This window comes from Petaurus breviceps, unplaced genomic scaffold (assembly GCF_028583685.1).
Source record: "Petaurus breviceps papuanus isolate PSGF00001 unplaced genomic scaffold, PetGlider_PUasm1.0 37, whole genome shotgun sequence".
Taxonomy (NCBI): domain Eukaryota; kingdom Metazoa; phylum Chordata; class Mammalia; order Diprotodontia; family Petauridae; genus Petaurus; species Petaurus breviceps.
This window is the reverse complement of record NW_027186296.1, coordinates 6,897,624-6,908,390: the sequence shown is the minus strand read 5'-3', so window position 1 is coordinate 6,908,390 and position 10,767 is coordinate 6,897,624. Positions and strand designations below refer to the sequence as shown.

The 10,767-nt window shown below is 35.6% G+C and overlaps 1 protein-coding gene across 1 annotated transcript; it reads left to right on the top strand.

The window, feature by feature from the left end:
• Positions 1–9,491: 9,491 nt before the first annotated feature.
• Positions 9,492–10,424, top strand: LOC138168429 (olfactory receptor 4K1). The gene has a single exon (XM_069097454.1). It carries the CDS (start codon positions 9,492–9,494, stop codon positions 10,422–10,424), a length of 933 nt encoding a protein of 310 aa, XP_068953555.1.
• The last annotated feature ends 343 nt before the right edge of the window (positions 10,425–10,767 follow it).

The window sequence follows — 10,767 nt, the reverse complement described above, 5'->3', positions numbered from 1 at the left end:
TCTATCTATCTATCTATCTATCTATCTATCTATCTATCTATCTATCTATCTATCTATCTATCTATCCATCAATTCCCACCAATGATTCATGTTGCAACCTATCCATGCCTGCTTACTCTTTGTGATCCCCATCTGTCTCCTTTCATCAGGTCACTTCAGGTGGTTCACCAAAAGTGAAAATGAAAATAGAAAAAATGTAATCTGGTTGATATATTTATAACTCGTATTATGTTCATAGTTGGTTGGAAAACTGTACCCAAAGGGTGTTAATTAATAGATTGAAGGGAACCAAAACATCTGATCTGGGAATCAGGCTGGTCCTTGATAGTTAGCTCTGGATTTTCTCAGTGTTGTGGCCATTCTGTATAGCCAGCACTGTTTTTCCCATTGATGTAGCTGTAAATCAGAGCCTGCCTGATATCCTGAGATTCAGGGCTGTGCCCTGTTCTGGAATTCTGATCAGAAGATGTTAGCTGCCTTTCACGATTTTTATACATTTTTAGATATTATTCTTTGAAGTCTTTGGGTACTGGAATAAAGGACATGGTTATCTTCAAGGCCTAGAAATTGACATCACATCTGGCATCTTGAAACTGAACAAAGGGTGTTAGAAAACTAAGTGATCTACAATTACGTTCTTTGCTTCATTAATCTGTAAAAACCTTGCTCATGGTATCAATAAATGGATTGCTTGACAATCACACCTGGACCACAATTATTTTCACACTTTCATGATCTAGTTGTGTCAGTTTAGAACTGAATTAAGAAACCACTCGAGTTATCTCTACAATAGATTAGTAGAAATAGGCTGATATTTCATTGCTCTCTTATTTGTATTGAGCCCTCTTGCTACAAAATGGATCTAGAGAGGAATAAAGTTACCTTTAAACAGAGAACTATTCACATCTCCCTAGCAAATGATGCTATACTGTTGCAGGGTTTTTTTTTTTCTTTTACTACAGAAATACTGTGCCATAGCTGAAAGAATGCTACACTGGGAGTCAAGGAATCTGGGTTAGAATTATAAATCTGTTAGTCACCTTGGACAAATCAGTCCATCTTTCTAAGCCACTGTTTCCCCAGCTGTTACATGGAGATAATTCTACCTATATCACAAATTTGTTTTAAGGAAAGCACTTGACAAACTATAAAGCACTGTTATTTTTAGCCTTGTATTTTTCAGTCTATCGATGGACATGGTTCTTTTACTCAGTCTTCATTGCTTGGTTTTGAGATATTTTGACCCAAAATAAGAAAAATAAATGGATTGACTCACTTGGGAAGAATATGGTATAATATTAAAAGTGTGTTTGTTCAAATTCTCTTCTTATCGTAAATCAAGTGAGTTGTCCTTTGGTTCTCCCTTGCTTTTTGCTCTGTTTCTGACCCCTCTTATTTTTCAGGCATTTGATTTTATCCTATACATGGTTTTTCCTGTGTAATTCTTGTTTATAATCTATTATAACCTATTCATATCCACCATGTCTATCAGTAGTCAGGCAATAGATATTCGTTAAGAGTTTACTATGTGCCAGGTACTGTGCTAAGTGCTGGGTAATACAAAAAGAAGCAAGAGACAGTTCTAGTTCTCAAGGAGCTCACAATCTCATGAGTAACACAATAATAAAAAATGTGCAAACAAGCTATTTACATGATAAATAGGAAATAATTTAGAGAGGGAAGGCATTAGAATTAAGAAGCATTGGGAAAGGCTTCCTGAAGAAGATGGGATTTTAGTTGGGACTTAAAGGAAGTCAATAGGTGGATGTGAGGAGAGTCTTCCAGGCACAGGATACAACTAGGGAAAGCACAGAGAGTTGAGAGATCTTGTTCAAGGAATTTCTAGGAGGGCAGTGTCAATTCCCAGAGTACATGATGGGGAGTAAAATGTAAGAAGATTGGAAAGGTAGTAAGGGACTAGGTTATGGAGAATTTTGAATATTAAACAGGATTTTGTTTTTGATCCTGGAGGTGATAGGGAGCCCTTTTAGGTTATTGAGCAGGAGGGATTGTGGCATGGTTGAACCTGTGTTTTATTAAACAAATTCATTTTTGTGACTGAATAGAAGATGGATTGGAGTCAGAAGAATTGAGACAAGTAAGTCCTCCAGCAGGCTAAGAAATAGGCCAGATATGAGGTGCCTAGGGGCCTGCACCCAGAGATGTGGCAGTGTCAGAGGAAAGAAGGGCGAGTATGGGAGAAATGTTGTAAAGGTGAAATCAAGAGTATCTTTCCATTACCTTCTGGGTGGTTATCTTAAGTCATCATACCGTGTGATACGGAGAATAATTTTAGGTGCTTAAGATATTTCATCTAAAGAAGAAAAACAATTGGAGATGGAAGATTTGTAGTAATTGTTATCAACTATTTAAAAGGCTTCAATGTAGAAGAGAAAGATGTTTTGTTGTGGTAAAGATCATAATTAAAGAGAAAGATGCGTTATTGTCATAAAAACCAGAACCAGAAACAATAGGTGGCATTTGGAAGGAAGTAGATTCTTATTTATTACTTGGAATAACTTTAAAAAAATAAAAGGGCTCTAAGGTAGAAATGGACTATTTGGGTAAATAGCGATTTCCCTGTCACTGGGGAAAAAAATTAAGAACAGCTGCAATGACCATCTGTGTGGGACACTGCAAAATATATTCTTTTTTGGGGGGGGGAGGGCAATTGGGGTTAAGTGACTTGTGCAAAGTCACATGGATAGTAAGTGTATAAGTGTCTGAGGCCGAATTTGAACTCAGGTCCTCCTGACTCCAGAGCTGGTGCTCTACTCACTGTGCCACCTAGCTGCCCCCAAATACATTCTTGTAATGGGTTAAAGTTGGGTTCTGATGGTTGCCATATGTGTGGTCCAGAGCAGTTTAACCTTTCTGTATCTCAGTTTTCTCACCTATATAATAAGGAAGTTTTAAATCAATAGCAGATTCTAAGTTTCCTTGTAGCTCTAAAACCAATGATGTCATGAAATAAAATAACCCTCCTAGCTCTATAATTATCTCTCTATATGATTCTGTGGTTATTTATTTGGAAGATAGAAAGTCAAGAGTTAACAGAATAATAATAATTATTCTGACTTTAAAAAAGTTTTTGTTTCTAGTATAGTACTAAGATTATCTGACAAAAAAAACTTACAATTTTTTTCCCTTGGAAAATTACTTTGCATAACTTAATAACTCCCACTGCAGAATGAGTCTCCAAAGGAGGGAGCTATATATCTCCATAATATAAAGATCATGCAGTTACTTGATAAAGAGCAACGTGAGCATAGTCAGTGTTGCTGCTGAAGTTGCTACTCCCAAGGGGCTTACAATGTAGCACAGTTAACTAGACTTGCAAATTCATTTAATATTCATTAAATCTATAGAATGCCGCTTAATTTTCAGTGTGGAAAAAAGTATTTAGAAGCCAATTAAAAGGCATCACACTGAAAGAAAAAAGAACCAAAGGACTTCAGGGAAAGATTTTTGAGAACGTAAGTTGATATGTTGGAATTCCATATTGGATTTAGATTCCTCAATTTAGAATGTGCAGACAGTGTTCAAGCCCTGAACTCCTTTCTCTAAAGGGGCAATGTTGGCAGTTGTGAAACATTAGGTTAGAGGTCAGGATTGTATCAGTTTGAAGAAGAGTGCTAATGGGGGCTCGCTATCTCTTGGGGACCATTGATGATACTCTGCCCTCTTGCTGTGGCAAGCTGCTTGTAGCTCCAGAATTTTCTAGGAATAACTCAAAGATATCCTTGGTAGGGAAAAAGGCAAACCATGATAATATACAGAGAACAAATGGGAAGCGTATCACATCCATTTTCCTTCTTTTCTCCCATTCCATTCCCCAGATTTTTATTTCAGAACTACATTAGTGACAAGACGTCTGGAATTTTAGAGAGGACACTGGGTAAAAACAAAGATTGGCTTAGGTGAAGAAGCATGATGAGATTGGAAAGAGCAGAAGGTTTGAGTATATGAACTTTTGAATTATTACTCTGACATTTGGACAAGTTGCTTTTCCTCTAATTTGAACCTAATTTGTCACAAAAAGTAGGTCATTAAACTAATAAATCTTTATTAAGTACCTACTTTATGCTAGGCACTGCCAAGTGCTGGAGGCACTGTGCTAAGCATCAGCATAATGTTTGTGCTTCCTACTTGCCAAGATTATTACGAGAACCAAAAGAACCAAATTATGCATGTAAATTGGAAAGCACTGTGGAAATATAAAATATTGTCAGAGGTAAAGTTTCAGTTTTTTAAGAATCCAACCATCAAAGGATAATTTAATTCAGGTCAAAGAAAAAAATCATGTATAAGTAGTGTCCTCAGCTCTTTATGAATATAACTGCATGAGAGAAATTCATAGGATCATAAATGTAGAACTGGGAAGGACCTTAAAGCCCATTTTACAGATGAGGAAATGGAGGAACAGTGAGACTAAGTTACCTGCCCTGGTCACATACATCAAAAGTGGTCAAAACCAGACCTTTTGACTCCATTTCCAATATACCTTCCACTGGACTATATTGCCACCTTCACTTATTTTGGGTCAGGTTTAGCTACAATATCACAGTGAAACAACAATTCACTTCAGTTTGAGAGGCTCTGGGTATATCAGGTCCTATCTAGAAACTTCCTTATCCCTGAAATGTGCTAAAAGAGAAGATATCTTGACCAGGAAATTACTTGATTGACTCTAAAGAAAATCAAGGGATCCTAGGTGAGTTTCTCAACATTTATATGCTCCTATTATATAACTGTGTTTTTCTTAGCAAAATGTCATGACAGAGATGTGACAGAGAACAGACCATCACTTAATTCCTCATATTTCAGATGAGGAAATTAATAGAGAAGTTCAATAACTTCTTGATGACAATAATAATAAAAGCAAAAATAATTAGTGGCAGTCTCTTATCTGTTCTTATAAGCATATACCTACCTTGGTAATTAAAAAAAAACAACTTTAATTTTGCAAATTGTTTTATATACATCATTTTCTTTGTACATTACAGAAACCCTGTGAGCTAAGTAGCCCGTGAATTCTTACGTTATTTTGTAGTTGAAGCAACTAAGGCTCAGAGACTTACTTATTGTCAGGCTGTAAATAAGTGTCAGTGGCAGAATCTGAACTTTGGCTTTGATGAGTCACAGTCCAACACTGTACCCATGAGCAGTGCTGTATTAGAGCTAGAGCTACTGGGCTGATCGCTCATCATTAGAAATTGATAGTTATTTGTAAAACTCTCAAGCATGATAGTGCAAAGTAACTGGAAATTTACAGGAAAAAGGAAGAATGAAAGCTAGAGGACATTCAAAATTTCTAGTATAGGAGATGCCAGTGCTGTTGAGGCTGGAATATACAGAAGAGAATGCACTAATGCTAATAACTATTTCCAGTTTCCTATAACAACTCCCTTTTATTGCCATCATTCTTTTCTTTCATTTCTCTTTCCTCTTATTCTTGTTTTAATTTTCCCCTTTTCCTCTCATTGCTGCTTTGACACTAGTACATATGTGATATAAGAAATTCCATTTTGTTTCTCAATTTCCAAAGTTAACTCTTTCATATTTCTTTCAAAAGTTAAAACAAGACAAAAGACTTTCTGGGGACTTCTTCCTTCCTTCCATTGTTAGTATTTTGCCTTTAGAGATGGAATACACTCCTAGATTAACACTATGATTCAGTGAATAGAAATGACCTACTCACTGACTCCCCAAGTTTTTAATTCCATCCTCTCGGCCAGCATCATCATTATCTCATTAAATTCTCATTATATGTAACCAAGTTCATGACATCATTGATAGAACTAAAAATGACCTTAGATCATTCCCCTCTTATTGCAGATGAGAAATGGAGACTCATTTAAATGTCTTATCCAAAGTCTCATTGACAGCAAAGAGCTGAGACTGGAACCTCTTTGTTTTTTAATCAGCATTTTCCCACACTGAACAGAGCTGCCTCAGGGTAATAAAATACTGCCAACTACCCATAGTGGTATTAGACTGGAGTCATTGAATGTCATTGTCACATTTCAACATTGCACTTTCAAAATTAATATGTCTAATATAATGTAATGTAATATAACAAAATGTAATATAATAACATATGTTATGTCTATATATGTGTATATATAATATGCATATAATAACATATAATATAATGTATTTATATAATATAATATTCTAAAATATGTATATACCTGAAAAACTGCTGTTGAAATGTCTTTAAAGATGTTTTAACTTACATTAATATTTCAATATAGCTACACACTCTAGGTATGTTTATGGAGAAAAGAGAGGTGGGAGGGAGAAGAATAAAGGAAGAAGAGAGGGAAACTAGTGGGTGGGGGAGTATGGGAAGCTAAAAAAACACTGACCTTGAACCCAGAAGTCCTGGGTTCAAATACCAGCGTGGTCACTAATTGACTTATGTGGCCTTGGACAAATCATCTAACATAAGGAATTAAGTGATGATCGCTCCCATCTCTGTCGCAACATAATTCTAAGAACAGATACATAGTTGTGTGATAGGAGCACATACATTTTGAAAATCATCTAGGATTCCTTGATTTTTTTTTAAATCCAGTACCTTCCTTGTCAAGATAATCTCATTATCTCTTAGCATGCTTCATGGATAAGGAAATTTCTAGATAGGATTTGATACACCTAGATTCTCCTGATGTGAAGTTAAATGATGACCTTAGTTTTCTGATCTCTAAAATGTGTTTTGTAATTGGATCAGGATGGGTTGATTTTTATAAAGTCATATAAATAAAAACATTTATTAAAAATATACATTGAATACTAGGCTAGTAGAATTAGGCAAGAGGCATAATCTAGATAAAACACAAGTCTCTCTCCTTATGAAATATGTAGTTTAAAAAGAGAAATAAGATTCTGACACGGTTGACTATAGTGCACAAGAATACATAGAAAGTTCATTAGATATAAAATAAAGTGTCCAGGGAGGTCAAGGTATAAAGCTTTTGCAGACAGGGTGCTTTGGAAAGGCTATATAGTGAACGAGACATTTGAATTTGAAGTTAGAGGATAGGTGGAAATGCAACAGATTAAGAAAAAGTGGGAGGACATTGCAGTCACAGAGAACAGTATCAAAAAATATGTAGAGGTGGAAAAGTGTAGTCTTCTTTGCAATATAGCAAGTAGTTCACTTGAACTATAGGAGACAGTGTGTGAAAAGGAATTATATTACAAAGCCAAATCGTGAAAGGGCCCTGCATGATGGACAAGAGACCTTGAAATTTACTTGGACAGTAATAGAGAGCCACTGAAGATATAAAGCAGAGGTATGATATGATGAGATTGATAGCAAATTATTCTGGTAGTGGTATGAAGAGTGGGTATAGAGGGTGATAAAGTGGAGGCAAAAACACCTACCAGGAAACTATGGCAATGATGGGGCTGGTTGTTAATGAGGAAGTATGATTACTAAGATAAGTAGAAGTAGAAAGGATTGTAAGATACAAGAAATATTATGGAAGTTGAATTAACAGAAATAGACAATTGTTTGGATAAGAGAAATGAGAGGAAAAGGAATAAATCAAAGTAATGATACTGACAGAAATAGTGAAGCCAAAAGGAGGGACAAACTTAGGGGGAAGAAAACAATAAATTCACTTTAGGAAATTTCATTTGAGGTGTTGGTGGGACTTGCAAGTAGAGCTCTCATGTGGTCAATGTGAGATGATAATTTCTTAAAGGAAAGTTCAGGTTCTAACACATAGATGTGGAATTCTGGTTTTAGGAGGCAGCTATGTGGCGCTGTGAATAGAGCACCGGCCTTGGAATCAGGAGGACCTGTGTTCAAATCCTACTCCAAACCGTTAACACACTTACTAACTGTGTGACCTTGGGCAAGTCACTTAACCCCAATTCCCTTGCCATCCCCCTCCAAATAAATAATTAAGTAAATAGCGTAATTAAAGCTATGGATAGGAATGAAACTAAAAGGAGAAAGAGGAGATGAAAAGAGGAACAAAAAGATAACTTTGTTGAACACTGGTGTTAAAGGGTTGGGATAAGAACAAAGATAGCAAGTGAATTAGGAAATAAGAAAGCTTTTAGAGATATGGGAGGAGGGTAGGGAAAACTTGGTGTTTCTGAAATGAAGAGAGAATATGGGGAAAACGGAGTGGCCAATAATATCGGATACAATTCTGATTAATCCTCATTAACAAAATGAAGAGGAAACCCATTTTAGGAAACTTACACTATCTCCCTAGCATACTCTCTCTTTCTCCTTAACTGCATCTTGTTTATGTCCAAAGCATTATGGTATAAAGGAAAAACAAGTTAAAAAAACAAAACAAAACATTGGATTTGGAATCCGAAGACCTGGGTTTGAGTTATAGTTTGGGTGTTTACTATATAAGTGGCTTAGGCTTAATCAGTTAATTATTCTGTAACTTTGTTTTCTGAAGGTATCTCAGAGAAGAAATGGTACCATTTTCACTGTCACCCTTGTACCTAGCACCACATTTAGCATATGGCATATAGTTGGTGCTTAATATATGATTATTGAATTATTCATTCATTCACTCCATTGCATGATAAAAAACAGAGTTATACTGAAATGATCATTGTAAGTGGTAAAGGACGGCATACATATATATGTGTATGTGTGCATGTATATATATATATATATATATGAAAGTTATTGTGATAATTAATTGTCCTAAAATTTCTCTAATCACATTATTCCCTTCTTTAAAACCTTTCAAGTTACCATGCTTCAAGTAGGATAAAATTTCATTTATTCAGGCTGACATTCAAAACCCTCCACAATATGATTCTGAACTTTTAAATCTTACCTCTGAACCCTTCCTAGACTGATCCTTTTTACTCCAGTCAGACTGCTCTACCAAACATACCTTTCCATAGCCTTGTGTTTTCTCCCTTACTCATGTAATTCCCCATTTCTGAAGTGCTTTAGCCTTCTTCTCTTCCTATTCAAACTTCATTCATATTTCTACAGTCAGGTCAAGTTTTATTTCTCCTATGAAAATTCTTCACCATTCCACCCTAAAATGATTTATTTTAGATCTCTAAGTTATCAACCATTCATTTTTCACAGACATATATATATATGTATATATATATATATATATCCCATATAATTTATCATTTTTTGTGTGTATCTTGACTCCTCTTTAGTATGTCCACTAGAGTATAATAGGATTGGGAAGAACAGAAAAAGAATAAAAATCTTTGAGAGTATGCACTAGAGCATAATAGGGTATCTATTAGTGTATTCTAGAGTATAATAGAGGATAACAGAGTATTATCCTCTATACATAATAGACACCCCAAAGTGCTTATTGACTGATATTACAAATAGTTGTTTTATTATAAGGTATAACATTTTAATTATTTAATTTCATTAAAAACTCAGCTGGTTTGTAATGGTAATTATTACATAAAAGTCTATTTCTTCTCTGACTTTCTTCCCTTTAGGTGGTAACCTGTAGACTGAATAAATGGCTGGAGGAAATCAATCCATTGTGTCTGAGTTTGTGCTGCTGGGCCTCTCTAACTCTCGTGAACTTGAGCTTTTCTTCTTTATGATCTTCACCATAGTTTATGTGGCATCTGTACTGGGCAACATCATCATTATCCTTACCATTGCCTCTGATTCCCATTTGAACTCTCCTATGTACTTCTTGCTCAGCAACCTCTCTTTCATTGACATCTGTCAGTCTAATTTTGCCACACCCAAGATGATCGCTGACTTTCTTGTTGAGCACAAGACCATCTCCTTTGAGGGCTGCATGGCTCAGATCTTCCTTCTTCATAGCTTTGTTGGAAGTGAGATGATGTTGTTGGTAGCAATGGCTTATGATAGATTTATAGCCATATGTAAACCTCTGCACTATAGTACTATTATGAATCGGAGACTTTGCATAATTTTTGTGGCTATCTCTTGGGCTGTAGGGATTCTTCACTCTGTGAGCCACTTGGCCTTTACTATAGACCTACCATTTTGTGGGCCTAATGAATTAGACAGTTTTTTTTGTGACCTTCCCCTGGTGATTGAATTGGCCTGCATGGATACTTATGAAATGGAGATCATGACATTAACCAACAGTGGTCTGATCTCTCTGAGTTGTTTTCTAGCCTTAATTATTTCCTATACTGTTATATTAGTCACTGTCCGGCACCGTTCCTCAAGTGGGTCCTCTAAGGCTCTCTCTACCTTAACAGCTCATATTACAGTTGTAATCCTTTTCTTTGGGCCATGCATCTATTTCTATATCTGGCCTTTTAGCAGACTCTCTGTAGATAAATTTCTTTCTGTTTTTTACACCGTTTGTACCCCTCTCTTGAATCCCATCATCTATTCCCTTAGAAATGAAGATTTCAAGTCTGCCATGAGGAAATTAAAGAGCCGGTATGTCAGTTCCTGGAAATAGTAGATGACCACCATAAGAAAGAAACCTCCTAACTAAGACACATTCCCTAGAAGATCATTAGTCTGTTACTGAATTATGTTGTTTTACTTTAATATTATCCCTAAAATGGGGGGAAAAAGTTAGATGAAATTTGCCCCTAGTTTTAACTGATAATGAGGATTATGGCTAATTAAACAATCTTAATTAAAAATGGACTTACTTTAAAATAGAATATATTGATTATGATAAATTTATTTTCAAGTTCCTACCCTTTGCATAATTGGAAATATGGAAGGTATTTGCACTTCAAATGGATAATAAAGAGTAGTTTCATTAGGATCTGTAACATGGAGAGAGAAAATGA